Source organism: Parasteatoda tepidariorum, chromosome 11 (assembly GCF_982258835.1).
Source record: "Parasteatoda tepidariorum strain Cologne lab strain chromosome 11, Ptep-v5.0, whole genome shotgun sequence".
NCBI lineage: Eukaryota > Metazoa > Arthropoda > Arachnida > Araneae > Theridiidae > Parasteatoda > Parasteatoda tepidariorum.
In genome coordinates, this window is record NC_141765.1 from 2,346,966 (window position 1) to 2,372,444 (window position 25,479).

At 28.8% G+C, this 25,479-nt stretch overlaps 1 protein-coding gene across 2 annotated transcripts in view; it reads right to left on the reverse strand.

Annotated features, from left to right (window-relative positions):
• The window catches only part of LOC107446985 (cytosolic 10-formyltetrahydrofolate dehydrogenase), a 72,817-nt gene that overhangs the window by 8,820 nt on the left and 38,518 nt on the right, over positions 1-25,479 (reverse strand). For both annotated transcript variants that reach the window (XM_087154988.1, XM_087154989.1), the window contains exons 6-19: positions 22,991-23,083; positions 22,776-22,910; positions 21,049-21,180; positions 17,028-17,113; positions 16,321-16,462; positions 15,360-15,479; positions 13,095-13,157; positions 9,230-9,294; positions 8,412-8,633; positions 5,600-5,793; positions 5,417-5,510; positions 3,053-3,152; positions 1,635-1,733; positions 1,414-1,487 (exon numbers count right to left, since the gene is read on the reverse strand). In XM_087154988.1, the coding sequence (XP_087011114.1) occupies positions 1,414-1,487; positions 1,635-1,733; positions 3,053-3,152; positions 5,417-5,510; positions 5,600-5,793; positions 8,412-8,633; positions 9,230-9,294; positions 13,095-13,157; positions 15,360-15,479; positions 16,321-16,462; positions 17,028-17,113; positions 21,049-21,180; positions 22,776-22,910; positions 22,991-23,083 (1,619 nt within the window). The remainder of the gene's footprint in view (positions 1-1,413; positions 1,488-1,634; positions 1,734-3,052; positions 3,153-5,416; positions 5,511-5,599; positions 5,794-8,411; positions 8,634-9,229; positions 9,295-13,094; positions 13,158-15,359; positions 15,480-16,320; positions 16,463-17,027; positions 17,114-21,048; positions 21,181-22,775; positions 22,911-22,990; positions 23,084-25,479) is intronic.

The window sequence follows — 25,479 nt, forward strand, 5'->3', positions numbered from 1 at the left end:
AAATTAGACACAAAAATGTACTTTCTCTGAATATACATACCTTTTATTAGATAAATTCGAATTTCTGACACCCAAAATATCAGGTATAGTAGTAATCTGGGAAATATGGTCCTAATTAGTTTGACCCTAGTGCGCTGCAAAGTTTGACCCCTTAATATTAGTTTTCTTTTGGCGTATTTCGCAATAACCCCAGAACTTTTTAAGCAAATGGAAAATTTTTTTACCAAATTGTAAAATTCGCATTATTTTTACGCAAGAAATAATTTTTAGTAAATATTTATTTAATAATGGTCGAAAACATTTTGAATTGAAATTTATGCATTTTCGCACCATTTTAAAGAATGTAATTTTATATGTTTAAATAAAACATTTGAGCGAAATTGGTCAAATAATTCCTGAGAAATCGAATTTTAAATATCTGACTTCTTTTAAATTAAATTTTTCAGGAACTATTCGATCGATTTCCCAATTTCTTGCAATGATATAAAAAATATATACCTTTCAATTCAAAAAATTTTGGACTATCATTTAAAATCGTAAAAATTATAAAAATAATAAAATTATAGGAAATAATAAATATCTATTAAAATTTATTTCCTGCATGGAATTATCTTTGGATAAAGAAATTTTATAATTTTGTGCAAAGATTTTTCAATTCGTTTAAAAAGTTCTCGAGATATAGTAAAATACGTAAAAAGTAAAATTAGCATAGGGGTGCAAACTTTGGATCGCTCTCTTAACCTAACTATGGTGACTATATTTCCCAAATTGCGGCTACTCCCTACAGTTTAAGGATCAGAAATGTGAATCCGTCAAAAAAAAGGTACGTTTATTTAGAGAAAGTATGTTTTAGTGGCTGATTTCGTAACTTCGAACATCATCTGCACTAATTAATTAGCATATTTGAGGTCACTTCCTATAACCCTTAAGAATGAGTCCTAGAACGTGAAGATCCAAAAGTTATTCAGGGTAGTCCACTTTTTTTTTTTGAATGCTGACTGTACGATATTCATAAGATCTTTTATCAAACGGTAACATACTGCACTAAGCAAACATATTCAAAAGTCTGGCAGTAGAAAGCAATTAAATTTCTGTAAAAGAAAAAAAAGTTTTTTTTGCAGTCTCTCTCAATTAAAACGAGATTCTGCTCCAAAAGGCACTAGGTTTGTGATATTGCATAAAAATTCTGCTTCTTGTTTTTTTCTTTCTTTTTTTTTTGAAAAAAACAACAGCTGCAGTTTAATTTCTTTAAGTATCGATTTCAACATCATGCTTTTAGAAAAAAATATTTTTTTTGAAATCAAAACGAAATAAATAAATAAAGGATGCAAAAGAAAATATTGAAATTTTTTGCCATTTTTCATTCATCAATATAGATTATTCAAATTCTAAGTATAATTTAAATGCTCTTACTCATGATTTTGAGGACCATGATCTGTGGATCGATTTAAAGGATCTCCGATAACCATTTTTTTAGTTTCAGTAACCTAACATAAGGAAGACATAAAAAAAAGAGATTAAAACAAATGATTTTAAAACCAAATATGCATTTTGATATGGATGCTTTTTATAAAAAGTTTTAAACTTTAGATATTCTTTTAGAAATGACATGTTCATAAATGAATGGAACTTACAACTTTATTTACGAAAGCGTCATGTATAGAATCTTCAACAAATAATCTTCCAGCAGCTATACAGTTTTCTCCTTTATTGAAAAACACGCCACCCATACCCTGAAAAAAAAACATATTTTAAGCTATCTTTCCGTCAAACAATTACAGGCAAAATGGTCACGCCGTAAACAGTTGCAACTGGAATCGTGTACAATTTATTTTAAAATGTGTAGTAAATAAATAGTCCCAAGAAACAGAAGTGGTAAAATATTACTTTTAAAAAACTTCATTCTCTTCAAAAATATATAGACTGGAAATAGTAGTCGACGTTTCAACGCTCGAAAACACTAGACCCAAACACCTCTATTCTTCGAATCCTTACAAAAAACTTGTTTCTTTACTGCTTTCTTGTCTCCCGTTTGTTACAAACTTGTCAATATTCTCTCCCCTTTTCGTTTTAAAATCAATTTTAGGCTTGTCTCTTTAAAAATCCTATTAGTTTTGATAATAGCATTTACAACACACAGTGCGACCTTGGCAACCTCGGACAAACTAGACGCGCTTTAAAATTTAGACTTCTTTCAAGAAAGAAAGGTGAGAAAATAAAGGTGAGATAAAACCGAAAATAAGGATGAGAACCTTCATTTTCTGTTTCAAACTTTTCGTTTTATATTTTAAATCACATTTGTTTGGCGAGTTTGTTTGTTGAAACTGGCGAGTTTTAAAAATGGACGCCCATTTTTGAGCGTTTGAAACATCTCGACTGCTTTTTTCAATTTATATATTTTTTAAGCTAATGAAGCTTTTCAATCAAGTAATAACATGTATAGTAACTTTGAAAATATAAATTTTTAACATTTAGATACTCATTTGTGGTAACCCTATATTACTGTTAAACCTTACAGAATTGCCAATTTAATCGATTAAAACAAGTTTTAAAGAAATTTTTTTTTAAATCAAATTTTTTTTTAATAGTAGTTATTGATAAAAAATAAAATATCCCTTGAACTTATTTATATTTTGCATACATTGTTTCTCTTCAAATCAAACTAATAGGAAGTGATTCAAACAAATCTATTTATTCTTTATTTATTTTGTTTAAATTCCGAATAATATGTAAAAAATCTAAAGAAAAAAGTTCGAAACGAAATGCTATAGTATAAACTGTCGCCAAAAATCTAATAAATTTTACAAAGAATGAAATACAAAAATGTTGCATCGCTTATTACAGTTTCAAATTATTAAAAATTCCCCTAAATAAACAAAAAAAGTTTATTTTCTTTCCTTTTTTTACATTCGAAAGAAAATTTAGTATTTTTCTTGCAAAAACTAATCTATTTTAGTTGTTAAATTTATTTTTAGAAAAAAGATCTTCGCCAACTTCATTTCATTTGAAAATCAAATTTAAAAATATATAATATAAAAGGAAAAAAATTTACCATTCTGACAGCTTTATCCAAATCACAATCAGAAAATATAATTAAAGGAGATTTTCCACCCAATTCCAAAGATACTTTCTTTAAATTTGATAGGGCGCAGCTGAAAATTTTAAAATTCGCATAAATAAAACAGAATACTCTGCAGATTTATATATATATATATATAATATATATATATATATAATATATATATATATATATATATATATATATATATATATATATATATATATATATATATATATATATATATATATATATATATATATATATATATATATATATATATATATATATATATATATATATATATTTAAATCATTACACAACCTTTATTTGTATATTTTTGAGATTGATTTTTCTCCATTTTATAAAAAAAAATCTCTTTTAACTTAATAAAACGGTATTTTTCGATGTTAATAATAAACGAATAAAAGTTAAGTTTAACTTTGATTTCTTTCGTTGTCTGTCTTCAATCACGTTTAAAACTAAAAAGTAAAACATTAATTTATGTTTATGAATTAGGGGAGGGTGGGAGAACGGGTAGGTTAACTCTCAGAAGTTGTAGTTTTTGGGCTTTTATCGCAGCGTTTTTGATTTTATTTCTTAAGAGAGATCTTGAACTTTAAAATGAGAAATGATTATTGTGTTATTTTATGATTATTTATTATCAAAAATAAAAAACACTGAAAAAACTCGCTTTGCCCTACAAGGGGGCATAAAGCGGGTAAGCCGTTCGGGCAAAGCGGGTAAGCACCATAGATTTTACAAATACAAGCGCATATTAATTTTCTTAAACATTAATAATGAGACCTTAATCACACGTATAATAAACGTTAAAAATAGAATTTAAATAACAATTTTAGACTTATTTCATAAGTCTCAAATTATGATTTGTTATTCTTGACATAGTTCGCAAAAATAAGACCCTCTTCCTGAATAAGTTGTGCAAGCTTCATGAGCCCAGTCTTTACAATCTCCACATTCAATCCAATCTTCTAGCGGTGGGTCCTCATAAGGCCCCCCACAAACAAGACAAAAATACTCTTTTGCAATTTTTTTTCTTTGAAGCTCTTTGTTTTTTTGTTTTACCTGGTTTACTTGTCGAAAGAAGATTTTTAAAAAAAATTTTAACAGCAGCATTGTTACTAAGACGTTTCCTCTTTTCTTCCTTTTCTATTTGCATATTTTTAAATGGTGAACTTGTTAAGACTTCAGCTCTTTAAGTTTTACGTTTACGACTAGTTTTGTTCGGAGTAGGTTTTGGTAGCGGTCTTATATCCACAGGCTTCACATGAGGTATCAATGGCTCTTATACTGGTTGAAATGAATTGTCACTAGTTGTCGTAGAACATGAAGGATCATCTTCAACAGATGGATCATACGAAGTTTCTCCGTTTGTGCGTCGTAGCGAAATCCTTGAAGCTTGAGAGTAATTGTGATCCACGTTTTTAAATACAGATGTAGAATTAGAGCAGTCAGAATTATTAGAAAGACGACCAGCATCGGTAAATTAGATCTGCGATGGGCTGTCGTTGGTGTTTTCAATCTAGTCTGAGAGCCCTGTCTGTCAGACTAGCTGGCGAAAAGTCAGCATCACTAAATATGAGTCGATTCGTGGGCCATATTCCTGAGGATTTTATATCCTTTAACAGCATTTTGTGCACTAGCTGCTTTTAAATATGCTTTTCCAACAAGTGAAGCTACGTCGTACTGAGTATTTATTAGGCGGGTATCTACCCGCTTTGCCCAAAAGCATATTTTTCACTAAAAAAATTATAACCTTAAATAAAAAAAAATTAAACAATTGAACATCGTAGTTTATAGGTGAATAGTGTTAGAATAATATAATAATATTGACAATAAAAAAAGTAAGTCCGCTTTCGACTAGCCACAAGTTACATACCTTGAGCTTTTTTAATAAATTTATTTTGTACTTGGTTACGCCATGTCGCTTTACTTCTGCTCCGCTGGGACTGATTGAAACTCGTGAGTATTCGGGTAATCACGGCATACTTAGATATCGGCGCTTGCGCGCCATGCGGCGGGATACGAATGCCTACCCGCTTTAGGCTACCCTCCTCTACTGCGAGTATTGTTTAAGATAAATGCACAATGCATAATAAATCTCTGTGAGGAATTTTATTTTATTTCATATGAATTCATTTATTTATTTATTTTCTTTTCTTCCCTCAAAAATTGCAATTTTTCTAAAAATATAAAAGGAAACGTTAATTATCAATATTATTACAATGTTTAAAGTTCGTCCCCTGAAGAGAATAAAAAAATAACAGATTCCTTTTTTAAAATATTTAAAAATAAAAGGAAAACATATAATCCGCAGGGTAATGTATATTTTATTACCTCTTCATTATAACTTTTCCTATTGGAGTTGATCCGGTAAATCCTAATTTTCTTATTAAAAGATGGTCAGCCATTGCTTGCCCACATACAGTGCCTGTAAATTCAAAGAATTATTACGCATAGAACACTTTTTAAAAAAATCAGGGAATGCTAAACCATTTTCAAATTCTAACATAAACATACCTGTCCCTGTCAAAACACTGATTACACCAGGAGGAAATCCAGCATAAACACTGAGTTCAGCAAGCTTAAGAGCAGTAAGAGGACATACTTGAGCAGGCTTCAATACAACAGTATTACCTGCAGCTAAACATGCTGCAGCTTTCCACGACACCATCATCAAGGGATAGTTCCAAGGAGTTATGATTCCACATACTCTATAAAATGTATTCATTTAGAATTATTTAACTTAGGAAATATAATGCTTCTCAATACTTTAATCGTAGTTAAACAGCTGAACCAATTTTGGCTTTGATGCAATTAATATTCTACTCATAGCGTTGTAATTTTGAAACTAATCCAGAAGAAAAGGAAGCTCCTGGATCAAGTATTGGGAGAAGCCTTCGTGAAAGGATTTTTGATGGAACTAACCTTCATTTGCGTACATGGAGAGGAAAACCTCCAACGTTTATAGGGGATTATAACCCATGGTCCATCTACCATTGAGGATATTTTACGTCAGCTCTGTGGTCAGTGCGAGACGGGTGCGGAATTCCTATCGACCAGCCATTGTCCATGGAAGCCGGTTCTCCTCATTGGGAGGCAAATGATATATCCCTTAAGTTAGATTCTGATATTTGGGGTTATCTTAATGATTTCTACATCTTAAACCTTGTTCCTTTAGCAAATGTTTTAGTTCCGAAGGTTGTGAAATTGAATCATTCGCCTCACTCTTTCGATAAATCTCTCGCAAACTTAGGCGGGCCACATTATAATATTTTCTTAATATTTTCTAGACTTATTATAACCTTCTTTTTATCGACTACTAACTTTGTTTCTCACGAAAAATATGTGATTAAAAATTTATCCTGAACATTCATTTGAGTGTTAATTAGAAATCATTTCCTTATCAGTTATGTTTTTTTTTTTAATGATAAGACTTTTGTCGTTGGTTTAATGGTCTTCGTTGACTACTATTTATAATTAACTTTTGACATCACATGTTTCGTTCTTCACATCTTTTCAAGATTTATCAATGGCCAAAACAGTCCTGAGATAATTTTAGCAACTCAGGGGCTTTTACATTAATATTTAAACCCAGAAACTTTCATTAAGTGAGGACATAATCTTCCCCTATGTTGGTTTCAAATAATTAATTAAATAATAACAATGCGCCGTTACACAAAATAATGAAGATTGATTTGTGTCTTTTTTATTACATAAGCGTTTGTGTCTGTTATAAAAATTACACGTCTGAATTCACATATGCTTTATTTATTAATTTTATATGCATTTTTAGAGATTCGTTGCTTCGCTAGACAATTAAAACTTACTGTCATTTAAACTGTAATCTCTAAACTGCAACAGTAAATAAATAAATACTGTATCTGTTTATTTATTTAAAGTTTATTTAATAATCTTATGCTATCTGCATTATTCTTATTTTGCGGTAAAGGCAATCTTTCCCCTATATGTTTAGAAATTCAAAATTTCTCCTTATTAAATTCAATTACAACCGTATCTATTTGTTTTCATCCCATTTGGTTTAAAGAGATCTTCTTTCACATATGGTTAGAAATCTCTCAGATTGAAGTTTATTCCATTTGCTACAAATATTGTCTCAATTTAATGTAACTTATTAAAAAACTTTGTGGAAGAAGATATTGGCATTATGTTAAAGTGTAAAATTTTGGATTGTGTCTTCAGATTTATGCACGGAAACCTGACTTCATACAGAGTTGCATTAAATGAGTGCATAGGCGATTAATTGCTGGCCTGTTCGATTAGATATCCCTTAAACTAGAATAATTACTGCAGCTAGCAAAAAATTTATATCATTAATAATCTGAAAACGTTAAAAAATGTGTGCTTATAAAAATCTGAATTCAAAATTTCAAAAAATTTTTTTAATGTTTATGTATGTGGAAAATTTTTGTATGGTAATGAATTGTATCCCACAAAATATTCCTAATTTAAGTGTTATTTTTATGTAAATTTTATTTTTTTAATAGTGATCTTTGAAGGCCGGGATAACCTGGTCGGTTGGGCCCATGTTCAAGAGGTCGTGGGTTCGCTCCCCGCCAGACTCCCCGTGTAGTAAATGGTGACTGATGCACGTTAAATCAGTCGAGTCACTAAGTCCTTCATGTTCCCATAACAAATCCTACCTCTCGGGGTATTGATCTAGGAGTTTCCTGGTCTTCTGGATTGGCTCAAAATTACAAAACTACGGAGTTGAACATTAGTAGTAGTAAAGCCTAAATTGGGTCGGCTGTTCAACGACGGATATAAAATAAAATAAAATAGTGATCGTTCTATTTATCAAACGAATACTCTAAAACTTCATTATTTGGGAAACTTTATTGTTCTTCATAAAATATTTTTTAAGAGTGAAATATTCAACAGTTAAAAAAATTACTTATATAATAAAACAAGAGAGATTTAAATTTCTAGTGTTCTTAACCATTCATTGGAAGAGGCACTTAAATTTTCAAAAATATCACTTAAAATCTTCTTCATTTATTATTGTATCTATTTAATTATTGATTTAAAGAAAGTCCCTTATAAATCTCTGAATGTCTATGAAACTGAAGCAACAGTTCTTATTACATAATTATTTTATAGTACGTTTTAAGATAATCTCTAAAACTGCTAAAAATGAATGTTTACGAGAGTTCATGAATTACAATTTAGTTTCAAAAGCGCGTAATTTTTAACAAAAATATGAACTTTTATGAGTTTAGGGAAAAAATGGTTTCTCATTTAGGAGCCTAATTACAAGTATGAAACATAAATAAGAATAGTGCAAAAATACAACACATGATGATGAGCTTACCCAATTGGCTCCCTTTTTGTAAAAGTCAAGTTTCTGTTAGGACGAGCATTATTAATAGGTATAGTACAGCCTTGAATTTTATCACACCAACCGGCAAAATAGCGCCATGTGTCTATTGACATTCCAACATGAGTTTTAATTGCTAAAGTATACACAGCACCAGAGTCTATGCTTTCAATAGTAGCTAATTCTTCCTTGTGTTTCTCCATAAGATCTGCTAATCTAAAAAAATAAAATTGTTAGAAAACATTATACACACGCAGAGAAAAAAATTCTATTAAAATTCCCGTTTCTTGTAGTAATGGCATTTTTGGTAAATAAACAAAAAAATGCTGTTTTATAAAATCAAAATATACGGTACTTAAGCCATTCAATGGGTAATTTTTCCATTCATATGGTAACTGTTTGCCGAATATTCTTGTTTTCTAGTCTGGTTCTGGATCTAATTACAACACATTTAGTAAAAATACAAAACTGAAAAGTAAATTTTACCGAATAAATGACTTTTATGCCATGTTCTGAAGTATCATTAAAAAATTACCATGTTTACCAAGCATTATCACATATTTTAAGACCATATGTTATTGTTGTATTACGGAAAGCATTACCAAAGCACTTTGCTAAAAATTATCGAGTTTTTTAATATTTCCTTAGAGCCAGAAATACGGTAAATTTTATTTGTTTCGGCACGCGCTTTGTTTGCACACTATAGACAAAAAAATAGAATATTTTTGATTATCATATTATTTTTCAATTGCATATAACTTGTATTAGAACAAGTTCATGTTCATTATGCAACTATAACTATAATTCATTACCTGAACATTAGTTTTGCTCTATCTCTTGCGTTCATTTTACTCCATTCTCCTTCTTCAAATGCGCTCTGAAAATAATAATAAACTTTAAATTAGAGTGGTTCATAAAAAATTCTTAATTACATCAAATAACACTTTTATAAAAAAAAGTTGTTCATTATTAGTTTTATGCTGTTTGATGATTCCAATCGTTTTAATTTATTGTCCTTTTCATACCATTAATTTGAACTAGATGTTTTTCAAAGTTCTTTCCCAAGGAAAATTTTGGAAATTCGGGAATGTTTTTCCCAAGGAAAATGAAAAACATACATTTTGAGGGCTCAACGCTTGAGGCATACCTATAATTTTAAATTTTACAATATAATTACCATCATACCGCAAAGAATTATCTTGGCTTTAAAGCGGATAAATAACCTGAATAATTAAAGAAAATTTAAAAAATTTTTTTTTGAAAGTTGCCGATTTGGCGATATTTTTCCTTTTCGATGAAAACTGTCATAATCAATGTATAATTCTGAATTTTTGCAAATTTTTTGATCTCAGATAATGCAGCGTTGGGGTAACTTTTTCAAAAATAAAAATAAAAAGTATTTTAAAAATCTTGTCATAACTGTGATTTTACTTCATATTGATATTTTGTGCCATTTTCATAATTTAGATCAAGAGCACTGGTATTTCCCGGAAAAATAATAGTAAAAAGATTTTACAGTTATGGATTTACTATAAATGTAAAGCCAATGGGCTATTTTTTAATCCAGTTTTTAACAGTAAAAGGAATTTACGGTTCCGGCAATGAGGGTGACGGTACCATCCATCTTTATCGGAACATGTTACGGAACAAAAAATCTGAAATACCTTAATTTTTACAATAAAAATTACAGTAAAATAACAGGATCACTATATATAACTAAATATTACTATAAAAATTAAGGGGAAAAATTGATTTTACGATAAAATGGATTTTTTGGACCCAAAAAGTATACCATAATCTGATCCAGAATTTTTTTATTATGTACTGGAGAAATACTTAACCTGACAACAATGAATGGTTCAAATAAAATTACAAAGTCGAGTTAGCGACAGAATCTCTGAAAAATACCCTCAATTTGGAATTCATAAGAGAATTAAAGCCTTTTTACAAAGATGTAAAATCGAACGAAATTCTTCCTATATTTTCCTTTAATTCAACGTGTGAAGACATGCATTGTTCATATAATTGACTGTACACTTTTGATTCATTTCAACGTGTATAAGCACAAGCATAATCCACATAATTGATAACTCACATAGAATAATTGTTGCAATTTATGGTTTTGTGACAGATCTTCGTTTCTAAATTATGTTTTATAACATAATTTATAAATTATAGGAAAAAATTTAATTCAAACTCTTATAATTCATATACAAAATGTTAATAAACAAAGCAGGTTTGCGGAAATGGCCAAACTGCACTTTATAAAAATGACAGACTTTTATAATTTTTTTAATTTTTATTTTAAATACTACTATTCATAGTTATAAGTTTAATAACCAATATGCTCAAAACAATAACTTCTAAAAGCTATTATGATAATATGATTTAAAATATATTTTTATGTCCTTAAGTCGCGGAATTTTGACGAAAATGATATGAATAATTTATCTTAGCATGCATTATATTCCGCAAAAAAAAAGGAGAGAGTTTTATAAAGCGGTATTGAGCTATTTAGTCTACTAATTTTCTTAAAACTTAGAATAAAATTATGAAAAAGTAAAAGATAAATTGAAATTTTGAAGTGTTTAAATATTCAAAATAGTTTAGATATCAAAAATAAATTTTTTTCATAAGCTTTTCATTATTATTTTAATAAGGAAATAATATTTTTTAATTGTTAACTAGTTATGAATTTCTGACATTCAACTTGAGTATTTCCATTGAAACAATTTGTTTTACTTACTGTTTAGTTTCAGTTTGGGATAAAATAAAAAAGGAGTAAGTGTAAAAACATAAAATTATTTAATTATTTCTGATAAATAGGTACAATGAGTTGCGTTTTTTTTATTTTACAATTTATTACATTAAAAACAAAATTACATTAGTAGTGTCTTTAGGTTTCATATAACGGACAATTTTCGACTCTATTAAATTTTTTTTTCCAGTTTTTTTCACAGTTGGAGTCAATTTAATAAACAACTATTTTTGACAGCATTTATAACATAAGTAGCTAAAATGTCAAAAAATTAAAGTGATACTTACTGCTACAATACCCCTTTAAAAAAATAAAAAAAAATAAAAACAAAAAAAGTTAACGAAGAAGAAAAACTAACAGAAAAATTTTATGCTTTAGAATGCAGTTATTGACTGAGTAGAAAGTTATTTATTTTCGACTTAATAAAAGTAAAAAGTATAATAAATTAAATAAAATTAAATTATATTTTACTGAAAAAATATTTAAAAAATCGTGTTTTAAGATGTAATTGACTAAGTAGAAAGTTATTTGTTTTCAAATTAATTTTAAAAAAAGGATTAAAATTAAACTAAACTTTAGAAAAAATTAAAAATAAAGAAAAGAATGTGTATTTTATGACGCAATAGACAAAGAGAAGAAAGTTACTTATTTTACTCTAACCTTAAAAAGTAAAATAAAAAAATTAAATTTCTTTTAAAAAAAAGGAAAAAAATTACGTGTTTCAGAATGGAATTAAAATTACTTACATTGAATTTTCCGAAACATTCAAAAAAATTAAGTTTCTCGAAAAAATGGAGAGAAGAAAAAACAGAAAAAAATTCTCGTTTTAAGGTGCAGTTGAGCGAGTAAAAAGTTACTTATTGTTAGGAGAAAATAAAACTAAATTAAATTTTGAAAAATGAAAAATAAAACAGAAAATAAAAATGTTTTAGGGTGTATTTATTCGAGTAGAAAGTTGCTTATTATCCACTCAATTAAAAATAATAAAAAAATAATTAAATTTCGCGAAATAATGAAAAAAAATTAACATTTGTAAGTTTAGAAGTTATATTTTTAATTCTTCCAAGACAATTTAAAAAAGGAAATGAAAATTCTCCCCCCCCCCAAAAAAAATTTTAAAAAAAGTGCGTGTTTTAAAAAGTTGACAAAAGGGAAATCTACTTATTTTCAGGTCTATAATAATAATAACAATAATATATATATTGGGCTGGAAAACGAAAAATAAAAAAGCTTGTTTTAGAATACTATCGACCGAGTAGTTCGAGTAGTAGAGAAGTTATTTACTTTCTTACTTATTTCTATAGTATTTCTTTACTATTTTTGAATAATTCAAAAATAGTAAAGAAATAAATATAATTAAATTAAATTTTACAATAAAAAAAAGAAGCAGAAAAAATAAGTGTTTTAGGATGCACAATTGACCAAAAGATTTTTGTGTAATATTTCTCCATGCTTATTTTACTCATTCTCCAAATTTAACTTGGTTAAACTTTTTAATTGCTGTAAAAAAGCTGTTCAAAGGAATAAAATACTTTTATGCAAAAGTAGAAATTTTAGTTAATCTTGCTTCATTAATATATTTATGCTATATTAAAAATTCTAATTATTGTTTCTAGCGATTTAAAAGTTTGAAACTGTTGCTAAAAACTGTTTAGAAAGAGCAAAAATGCTATTCCGTATGGTTCCACTTAGTCTCATATTGTATTCTCCAGTCACATGGCTGTCATCTCACTGTCATTAATTAGCAACATTGCGTCACTTTTATTTTATTACATTTAAAAAGAAAGGTTTTAAAAGCTATTTTTAAAAATATTTTAGTCGTTCATATTTAAATTGTCTAAATCATAGAAAAGCTGTACCACTATAACCCCATATAAAGTAAATACCCTATATTTTACCCTATATAAATAAAGACTTACATGAGCAGCTTTAACAGCAGTATCAACATCCTCCGTCGAAGCACATTGGACTTCACATATTAACTAGAAATTAAAAATCATGATAAATACTTATACTTAAAATCATATTTTACCTAATTTTTTATGAGTGACAGGCGAACAGCAAATTATTCATTATGTAATTGTTCTTTTTCTAAAATACATTTTAATGCTTGTAATTTAGAGGTATGAACTATTTAAATTCGAAACATTTAGTTACATTAATTAATGTTTGATTTTTAAAAAACCGTACGAAAATTAATAAAAAAAATCTTTCTTTTTTCAGTTGAAAAAGTCTAAAAATTTATGAAATCATGAAATTTTAAATTTCAAATGTCAATTGAATTATCAAAATATACAGTTATATGTTATTCTAAGAAAATATTTTTCCAATTCTAGTTACTGAAATATTTGCTTAATGTATACAAATAAATTATCAATTCAAAACTGTGAGAAAAATTTCGTTCAAATGAAAATAAAAATGGTCATATTTTCTACTGAGAGCTTTATAAAGTGCTGAAATTGATAAATGAAGTAAAAAAATAGCTCTTGTATAAATCTATTTCAAGTTTGCGTAAATTCATTTCCCATTCTTGCATAAATCCATTGTCCATTTTTAGAAAAGGAAACATGATTAATAATTGGGTTAATAATTAATTTAATAAAACTACCCAACAGATTCATCCAAAAAAGCCACTTCACCAAACTTTATTACTTATAGTGTGAAATAGCAATCGACATACCAAAAAGAGGAAAAAAATATTCTATGTTGGATCAACGAAAAAAAAAATAATCTAATCGATACTAACTTTTGAACAATTGACGTAGTTATCACTCATTTCATCAGCCGCTGGCGAACTGACTCCGACTCAACAACACTTAAAGGTTTTTAAAATCTTATTATTTGCCATCTTATTATTTAAAATCTTATTGCATTCCTGACTAGTTCAGCAATACATTTTAAAAACTGTGATCTTTGCAATTGAGACAGAAACAACGCAATTATTATATTATTAATTGCAATTTTTAGAAATAAAATTTGCTTTGAGTAATATACAACAGCGACTAATATTTCTAGAGAGGATTCGATTTCGATAACATTTATTGCTCTTTCTTCATACATATAGGCTTGCGACCATATATAATATTTCCCAAACATCTGTACACGGTTTGCCTGGAAATTGTGATTCCCGTGGCTGCAGATAGCTGACAAGACAGGTCGGATGCTGTGCTCTGTCTGCTTATTTTGGCAATTGCTTCCAAATACTAGTTTTCATTCAGCGTTGTAACTCGAGGGTGACCTGTACTGTAATGTCAACTAATATTTCTATCAGTTTAAAAACGTTGCCAAAGCCTATAGATGATACTTTGGGCAATTTTAAGTTCCTCGGGTATTTTCATCTGAGTACGCCCACATTCTAGATGGTCAATAATTCTACCACGTGAAAAATCATCCACGTGCTCCCTCAGCGTCATAACTAATCGTCGAGGGCACTGAGCGGATTACAGAATGTTAGTAAACAATTTTTTTTACCACTTTTCCCTATACAGTAAAACCTCCAGGAAAGACCACCTCTATGTAGCCACCTAACTCCTCTATTTGCGACCTCTTTTGGAAGGCACTGAGTTTTTTCCATAGACTTTGTGTTGAAGAAAACCTTTAACAGAAACCATCAAAACCTCGACCGGGAAAACCTCTGCACCAAATGCGGAAAAGGTCAAATAAGAAAACGAAAAATTTAAAAATAAAAAATATTAACAAAGCAAATATGTAGATTAAAATGTATTCAAAATATTTGTGTTTACAAAGCTCTTTTGGACGATCTTTAAAAGAGGTCTATAACCTCATCAGAGTGCACTAAGGATGATGTAATCAATGATTTATTTTTAGAGTTGAAAGTTAAATTAGAAAAAAAAAGTTATATTTGAAATTTTTTACTGTAACATTTTGAAGTCAATGGAGTTCACCCCTAAGAACGACCAACCTCCATTAACGACCATTTTACTTTGGAGCAGAGAGTGGTCGCGCCCGAGAGTTTTGACCTCTTTTACGTTCTCGTCACTAGGGCGTACTATCGCCAACATCTGACGGCTTCCTGTAATTTGTATATTATTCTTGAAGATTAGATATGTGTGATAATTCCACAGGTGAAATTTTTACTTTCGAGTTCAGTTTCCGTAATGATGTTTTTAGAGTCATCTTAAATAATCTACTATGTTACGGCAATATTTAAAAACAATACTTACTGATTCGTCGTATGGGTTGACAGTCTTCAATGTTCGCCCATTAGATGAATTGACAAATTGGTTATTGATGAATAATTGAGTAGGGAAAGAAATATCCATATTGTTGACATGCATTTTAACCTTTAAATAATATAGGGTACATTTGTTAATGATCATTACACATTAATAGTAAAATAGATTATTATGAAGTTCATAAGAAATAGCTATGCCTAGCTATATAAGCCGAACATAACTTAGTCCAATGCTTAATTACATAAGATGTCCATGGTTAAACGATCCCACTTTGAATTTGTCTGCGACAGAAGTAAATGCTTAGAAAATTATTAAATTTTGCGTCGGGCACACTAAGAGAATGATAATTTATTTACGGTAATGAAAATGCTTCAAAATTTTGGCGGTAAAGTGCCATTTTTATGAATGGCACATATAGTACACTTTAACAATAATTAAAAAAATTATTATAATATACCACTTTTTCACGATTAATAATTTAAATTATTATTTGTTAGTTGTATGTAACAGAGAATTGAAATAAAAATTTCAATTCTTCCTAAAATATAGCTTTTTTTTAAATATTTGAATTCACACGAATCAAAATATTTACTCACAGAATTATAAACATGGTTTATTCAAGGATAGCTCCATTCAAAAATAGTTTTAATAATTAATATTTCAGAATTTTTTGGTATTTCGTGCAATTTAATTTAAGGATGAATCGATGATGATAATTTTTCTCCGTAATACTGATCGAAAAACATTAACAATAAAGTAATAATAATAGTTAACAATATCAATTTAAAATTACATCGAATGAAACTAAAATTTTATTGAGGGGTTTATCTTTATATTTCTTATAAGTTGTTAATTCATAAATTGAAAAAAAAATGAAATATAACAAACTCGCTTTAAGCAATCTATAATATAATAACAATAGTAGATGTAAACTAAAAAGTAATCCTACCGCAGTGAATTCTAATTTAGTACCAGAACCTCCTCTTTGTTTTAAAATGGCAGCTCGTGTAAATTCCTGAAATGTTGTCGCAATGTAAACATCTTCATTTTCTAAAGATATTCCACATTTTTCTTTAAGTTCTTCAACTAACCTACATGATTAACAAAATTATTAAAATACTTTTTCTTGAATATTCAATTTCTTATTTGTCAGATGCAAATACTATTTTTTTAAGCTATTCTTAGATATTATTAAATGGTCTTTTGTTTCATTAGTTTTTAGGATTGTAGCAAATTTTTTTAAAAAAGAAAAGTAAATTTTTTAAAATTGCTCATTTTTGCCATATGTGATTTGAAAAAGTGACATATACTGTATGAAATCAGCAGAATAAATATGTTGTTAATTCATGTTTTAAATTTTTTTTTACAAATGTATTAGCTTGCAATGATCACAAAAAAGTACAGATTTACAATTTGATTAAAGATTGTAATATTAAATATGCTTGTTTAGGTCTGTATATAATCAAAGCTTAAAATATACTACAACTATTGTTCAAAATTTAAAATATATTTGAAAAAAAATTTAAGCTTGTAAATTTTTAATGTAGTAGTTAAAAAAGCATAATTCATGATGTTTAATTAACATAATTCACGCTTACAAGAAATGCTAGTAAGAACCGAATAACACATTTTGAATCAAAGTAAAGAAATAATTACCTAGCAACGTCCATAGAGCCAGCTCCACTTTTGAAAAAATCAGTTGATTCATCTACTTCTGCGTTAAGTATACCTTTCCAGATTTCCTAAATGAAAATAATAATTTTATGTACTGGAACGAATTATAGTGGAAATCTAGAAAATGGTCTTATAACACATCGGTCAAAACATTTGGAGACTTACCCACAAATGGCGCAACTACCACAAAAAATATTTATACGTGAGTTGGAAAGTACAATTAGACGCTTCGAATAGAAATAAGAAGTAAAGGACAAGCAATGGGTAAAACTGAAAACTGATTCTCGTATAAAATTGAAGCACTTTTTTATGAGCAAAAGTACCGTTCAAGCTGAGAAATGGCGTCAAAAGTATTATAAATAATCTGTTTTGTCTAAACTATCCATGTTTTAGAGGTTAGGTCAGCTAAAACGGGATTAAATTGACACTGATAATGGTGAACGCTTTGGGATGTCCAAACATAGTGATTACACTAAAAAAAACTTCAAAAATCATCAAAATTCCAATATAAAACCATATAGAGAAGTTGCTAAAATGTCTTCATCTAAAGATAAATTGACCCAAAGGCAGTGTACACAATATTTTGCACGAACATGAAAAAAAACGTTTTCCACAAGGACGTTTGCTCTAATTTGAACAAAAATAACAGCGTGTTTCTGATTTGGAGTACAATTTGGAGCCATTTAAGAGGAATAAACAAAACTTTTGCTTCGATATGTGGTAATGGATGAAACATGGATCTACCTCTACACTCAAAATTTGAATAGGTTGTTGACTTACTGGATGGAACAGGGGAGAAGGCGCCATAAGCAAAACATGGAAAGTTCCGTTATTTATTCTTCGGGACGCTCAAGGCACCGTATTTATCAAATATTTTGTAAAAAGCAAAACCTTCGATACCAAGTATTTTAGAGCATTATTAAACCACTTAAAGAGTGTGAATACAAAACGGCCTCAAATGGCAAAGAAGAAAGTACTTTTTTTTTTTCAAGTCAATACAGCATGTCCGATGGTTAGGATGGCGAAATTGCAAGACCCTACAGATTAACCTCTAGCGACTAATACCTGTTCGCAAGTCTCAAAAAGATACTCCAGAAAAAGAGGTTTGACAAAAATTCAGAAGTATCATTGGGAACTGAAGTGTTTTTGGAGGTATTGAAAATTCGCTTTATAAAGAATGTCATCAAAATCCTCATTGTGGAGGAAAAAATTTGATAGCTAATCTTAGAACTTTTTGACAGATGAATTGATGGGTTAAAAATGTTTCCTTCGTTTTGAACTTTGAGAATATTTACAGAATTCTATTACCATAGTTTTAGGTTATCAAACTTCCTAACCGATTTTCATATTATCTTCATGCGATAGAACGAATTTTGGTTAAATTTCAAAAGAAAAATTTCTATTATTGCTAGTAAAAAATGGACTTTTGAAGCTTTGTTTTCTAAATGCTTTGTGAAAAAAAGTTCTTTTTAAGTAAAATGTTATATTTAAGGAATTTTCTGCGATTTTAAGGAATAATACAGTAGTTGTGCAACATACAATGAATTCGAGTCTCCAAAATGCAACTTTCAGGAATTTATTATCGTTATTCTATCAATATCTCAAAAACTCCGTTTTTAATTATTATATAGATATTGCAGATAATTGAATTCTCAACAATGTTGAGCAGGACTGGGCTATAAATCGATGTATCGCGACATATCGATTTAACGCATAGATCGGCAATCCGATACAGCGATTTTCGTTCCAGGCGATGCATCAGAAATCTGATTTAAGCCGTCGAGTAAAGACGACGAGCGCAAAACGATGTATCGATATAAGACACGCAGGGATCTTCTCTTACGTTCCGATGCCGACTTGCGCTGTGGAAGACGATGTTCGTTTCTTTATGTTGAAATAGCCTTGATTGATGAGCGGTGGAATCAGAGTTTTAAGAACATATATCGTGATCTCGCATGTTCGTTTTCGCACCTCTTAGTTTTCTTTGTCGCGACTTGATATCGTTTCTTGTAGATTATTTTCAATGGGACTAACTTCGTGATCGCCGCTGTTACCTTGTTCTGAACGCATTCTATTATTGAAAAGAATACATAAAGAAGAGTTTCTGCATTAATTAGGTAATTTTTTTTAACAAAACTTTTTTTTTTATTTTTAATTGTGAAAATTATTGGAAATCCAGTTTAAGGCGCCCATAAAGAATTAAATTACAGAGTAATTAAATTTGTTAGGTTATTTTTTTTACTTTCTTTTAATTTATAAAAACTTTTTGGATAAAACTTCTCATAATTTAATGGGTTTTTATTACTGATTTTAAATTTATAAATCTTGAGTTGTCTTTATTTTTAAAAATAAAGTTAAAACAAAACTTATTTTTTGTCATTTGGATTTAGACATAAGTCAATCAACTTTGTTTATTCAAAAAAATTTGAAAGGTTTGCAAATTTTATTTATTTTTTTTAATCATTTAGCACTTCGTTTTATTAGAGAGTATAATCATTTTTTTTAAATTTTCTTTTAATATTATTAGTTAATTAGTTAAATATATTATCGAATATCACAATTCTTTTGTTTTTATTTTTAAGAAATTAAACCTTACTTTGCTTTTCGTTCATAATTCGGTCATTATTCAATTTAATTTAACTATTTATGTGAAGTAATAATAATAAAAAATAGTGCTTTTTTAAAAAAAAAAATTCTAAAATTTATTTAGCACTTTATTTTAAGCAGACTAATAATTTTTAACGAACTTATTTTTTAATTTTCTTTCTATACTGTTAGGTAAATATATTGGTAAATTTCAATTTTATTAATTTTTTTATTATTTATTTTTAAATTAAGAAATCTTTCGTTATTTGCGTGAACATTTTTAGAAAATGTAACAAAACTTGCGTTTACTTTTTCATTTAGAATTCGAACATTACAATCGAACTTAATAATTATGTAATTATCAAAGTTATTTTTATATGGCTCATTTAATAAAATTTTATGGCTTTAAACTTTTTTTTTCAAAATTTAATTCGTTTAAACTAATTGATTTCCAAATAATTCATGAACCTATCGTTTTAAACTTTCTTTGATTTCTAGTTAAAAGCTTAGTAAAGTATCTAATTTAAATTAAGACTGCTAATACCTTATAAACGATAAAGAGGTGCAAATGTTTCATTCTGTATATACACACATTTTTTCAATAAATATTTTAAGTAAGATTTGTACATTGTAGTCAATTTATTCCATACCTTTCTTAAGCAAAACATATATATCTTCAAATCTATAAATTGATTTAAATCAATCTGAGTATGGAGTTTTAATAGAAATCTGACTTTCTGTGCCTTACAAGTAAATGAAATTCAGAAATACTATATCGCGATACATGCTATATCGCGATGCAAAACTAACCATGCATCACGATATATAATTTCTAATATCGCCCAGTCCTAATGTTGAGTTAAATTACATTTTCGAGTAAGAATTCGAATCTTATAAAAAATATTTGTTGAAAATACTATAAAAAGAAAAATCTACGCTACATTGTAGAGAATCTCATAACAATGAAATAGAATGAATACTTTTTGAGATTGTGATTAGACTAGGTGGCAAAAAAAACACGTCATTGAAATTTGAATTTTTGCATATGCTGTGTGTTATACAACTCAGAATTAATCAAGTGAATCTTCAAAAAATTCAAATTGCGTGAATAAACCTATAAAATATTATAAGCTTTAGGAAACATAAAAAAAAAAATCCTTTTTTTGACAGAGTGCGCATTTGATGATATTTTGTTATTGTACATCAACAATCGTTGACAAAAACCTTTTCTTAACTAAAATATTCGCCAAAAGGTTCCAATCCAAAGTGTTCTAGTGTAGTGAGTAGTGTAAACACTTATAAGGAAATAAGATAACAACAAAATAAAGAACATAAATTCATACAAAAACAAATTTTTTCAAAAATTATTCACCCACCTGACATTGCAAATAAATAAATAATTATGTTAGATAAAAACCTTTATTTTAATAACAGCGGCAGTTTCTTCTTCTGATAATTCAAGAGCGGCGGCTTCTTCATCAACTATTCCATACTTTGATGCGTTTATAATTTTTCCACTTTCATCCAATTTGATTTTTTCAACGTTTACCTTTAAAATCAAAAACATAAATTCATTAAAGAGTGTGTAGTAGTATGTTTTTGTCTTATTTATCTCGTTCATTTGTTTACTTTTTCGTAGATTCCACACGTGACCCATTCTACATAACAAACACTTAAGTCTATTCTTCGAAGAATTTGTCGTCGTATGAATAACGCACAATATGCAACATACTTTATAACTGTTGTGAGTTCGTAATAGTTATTCATCACTGTTAATTTTTTTTTGATCATTCCCCTCTATGCTAATTACAAAAATTGTGAAAAATATTATTATGAAGATAAACTATAGTTTTAAAAAAATGAAAAACAATTTTGATTCAATTTTTTAATACTTCAAAAGTTATTCAAACCCTGCTTAGTTTAGAATCAACGAAAATATGCCAAGTTAGGAAATTATTCATTGATTTCAATAAATTTCATTTAGGAGGGGAAATTTCGCCAAATTGGTAATATTTTAAAAAGTTTAAAATTTTTAGAAATATTTTGTCTGCTTTAAAGTCCAGTTTCATCAAAATAGTATATATAGTTTAAAATTGTAGCATTAAAGCGAATCTAAGACACTTAAGCTCTAATTTTTCTGGCAGAAAGAGCTTTGGAACATTTAACCCACGGTCGAAAATAAACAATATATCACCGCAAAAGCATTTTATAAATGCCTTCCATACTTTAAAAAATTAAAATTAATATCACGATCTAAATTGAAATTGAATAATTTAAAATAATTTCGAAACATTAAAAGAAGAAAGGGTGTAATAAAATTAACTACACTGTAAAAAATTTCACATCAAATCACGATAAAAAGTACCGGCATTGTGCTGTAAGAGTGGCGTTTGACTGTAAACTCTATTTTTGCCGGAACATGTTACAGAAAAAATCTGATGCACCGTAGTTTTAACAGTAAAAATAATCGTAAAATCACTGAATCACTCTAATTAAATAATACTGTAAAAATTACGGTGTAATACTTAATGGTAAAAATGGATTTTGCGGTAGACTTAACCTCTATATCTCCATCGCCCATAACAGGTTGTTTCTAGAATGCTTAACAGTATTTAGGCTGCTGTTTTGGGTTATGAGTAGGTTGTTACTTACCTGGCAAATTAGAAAAAAATGGAGATAAAATTATTTTATTTCTAATTTGTTTTCAAGAGATTTTATCACAATTTATTCACAGTAGTAACATATACAACACCATGTCAAACGCGGGAAAACGTAAATAGTGATAGATAGTTAATTACTAAAAATTATAAAATTTTCGCAATTTTTGCCTTAACTTAGGTAATTAAAAAATCACGGCTATAAAAGATACCATTTGTAAATAAATTATGAAAGAAACGTGCTTTGACTTCAGATCGAAATATAAGTATATATAGAAAGTCACGGTAATTTTTTTATTTGAATTATAAATTTGGCTTTTTGGAACTATAAATATACTATTGCTACCACTTTTTATTTTTAAATGAGCGCGAGGCAACATTGGTCCGTTATTGAGCTACACAACCTAGTAATATTTGCAGTATGAGTCACGTGTGGAAATATTTTAACGATGTTTCAGAGATCATAATTATTAGTATGTATACTTACAGCTTTTCCGTCATTTCCTATTAAAATTAATCCTTCTGAATGTATAACAGCAGGAGACTGTAAACCTTTCACTTGGTATGTTCGTCCTTCTGGAATACTTTGAGTCCATAGTTTGGAGCTATACAACCGGACTTGCTGTGATAAAATGAATTATAATATTTTAATATTAAACAATAGAGAAAATAACGGACAAAGCTTATAACTAAAAAACAAACCTGGTTGTCTAAAACAGCAGCAGCGCCAGGTACTTTATCCATTCCTCTGATAAAATTATGCAATTGTGCACCTGTGAGCTTTTCAAACGGGATCTGAAACATTCCCACTTATTAATATCAATTCATTTTTATTTAACTTCAAGAAACTTCCGCCGTTTACTTTTCCTTCACGGAGAAAAAAAATCGGGTAAAATTAAAGTACTGTATGGTAAAGCCATTTATGATAAGAGAAAAAAACATAATTTTGATGATGAAAGCCAAAGTATGTGGTATTTAAACCAAAGAATATTTTTTTTTCTTCTAAAGGCAGGCACTGAGCTTTTACTTCCTTTGCCTAGGAAGATACCGGAAGTATTACTCATTTAACGTTACCCAGTGGGCACCTGTGAACCTAAGTCACGGAGGCGAGCAACATTACCCACGCCACACTGCCACAGATATCCGTCTACAGGGTGGGCCACATTCACACATCACACAATAGAGAACAACACACAGAGAGAAACATCCATGTCCTGAGAGAGATTCGAATCTGTAGCCATTGGCTTTCAGGCACGCTAACCGCTCTACCGTCTGGCCGGTCGAATATAGAAAGGAGAGCTCTTCGGATACGTAACTGACGTGGGGAGCTGATCGGTCGATACCTGAAAAACAACTTAAAGAACTATTAACATACTCAGATATAACAGAGCATCATATGTCAGGGCTAAAGAAGGGCTAGTTCACTCCGCTCTTAGAGCTGAAGCTACGATTTTCTTCCTCATGACGTCCACAGATCTCGGAGATCGCGAGCAAAGATATTATAATAACTTTGCATCTTTCTCTTTGTAAAAATAAGTTAGACTTTTTCTGGTTATTAGCTTTCAAACTTTACGTAATTAACACATTATTTTCGTTCATAAACGTAGTTCAAAAAAACTTTCTTGGCCATTATATTTAAAAAATACCATTTTAAACTTACAAAAATATTTTACTAGTTGGCGAAAATGACACTATAAATAATTATTTTTAAAAGTTCAGTTTTACTTTAATTATTAAGAAAAATTAAAGCATATATCGACATTTTTTTTTATCTACATATTCTTTTATAACAATAAGTTGAGTTAAATTTAGAATCCCTGATTTTAAAATATGCCGTTAATAGCAATTTGTTCATACTTAATCATTAGGAAACATCAACCTTAAACGCTTAATTACTGAAACAAAATAATAATTTAGGTTCATAATGACGTTAGAAATTTTACAATTTCTTACAGATATTTAAATTTAAGATGATATAATTTAAAGATATTTAAATTTAGGAGAATATAATTTTAAAAAAAAAATCGTAAATATTTAGAATAACTACGTTAAAAAATGTGTTATGAAATTAGGAGAATTTCAACTATGCACTATATATTTCATTTATACTTTTTATTTACGTTTTAATTTTCTTTGACTTCATCCATTTTTTAAATTTTTTTCACCTGCCTTTCTTTTTGAAGTAACGAGGCTGTTTCTATTTAGATAATGAATTTTTATAAAAGTTCTTAACGATAGAAGAAACGTATTGCTGTTTTATATTAACAGTGTAATTTCGGAATCCATTCTTTACATAGTTGTTCATTTACTTTAGGGAATACGCGGAAAATTGTATTTTTTCCTTTTGTTTTTCTATCAGAATTTTTGCAAGTTGCAATCGCGCAAACTGGCATTTCTTTAATAGTTTTTAATTTTTGTAAATTCACTGCAAACTCTGAGGAAAGTCATTATAGAAAATAACAAATGTCTTAGAATGTGTCACAAAAAGAAATGCTCCAATATTAGTTAGAGTTAGTAAGGCCGAACGCTCTGTTCTTGAAATAAAAGTGCGAGCTTTGCTCCAAAGTGACGTCACTAGAGAAAATCGGAGGATTGGCGCGGCGAGAGCTTCTTCAAAGGAGTGAACCAGCCTTTCTATTCTCTTTAGCCCTGATCATATGTACTAATATCCATTGGATGCGCATAAGAAACAAAGTGACAGTCAAGAGATGCGTCGCATGCCCATCGCATGTCGCATCTACTAACACATTTTGGCAAGAGATGCTCTTTGCCAAAATGTGTTAGCAGATTTAATCAACATGGAAGATATAAATGTGTGTCCTCAAAGAAATATCTTAACTATTAGTACTGTACTGTTCATAAATAATACACTAATGCAGAACAAACGAACAATAAATAAAATGAGAAAGCTTTTCATCTCCTCTCCAACCCCTGTAGTGGTTGGTTTGAGATGTGCCCCTAAAGGTTGTTTTTCCCATTGCACACAGAGACCACACCAAGCCTTGGGGGACCGGTTTACATTACGTCTATCGAAGCTAACCTTCCTCTCCTATGCATACTCTTTGTTTAAACCATTCATTCACTGTGTTGTAGCAATGCGAACAACATAAATTTTCTTCCCACTCGAATAGGTTGCACTCATATAGAGTACGATTTCCCGTTAGGGATATCACCTATTTAACAACTGTGCA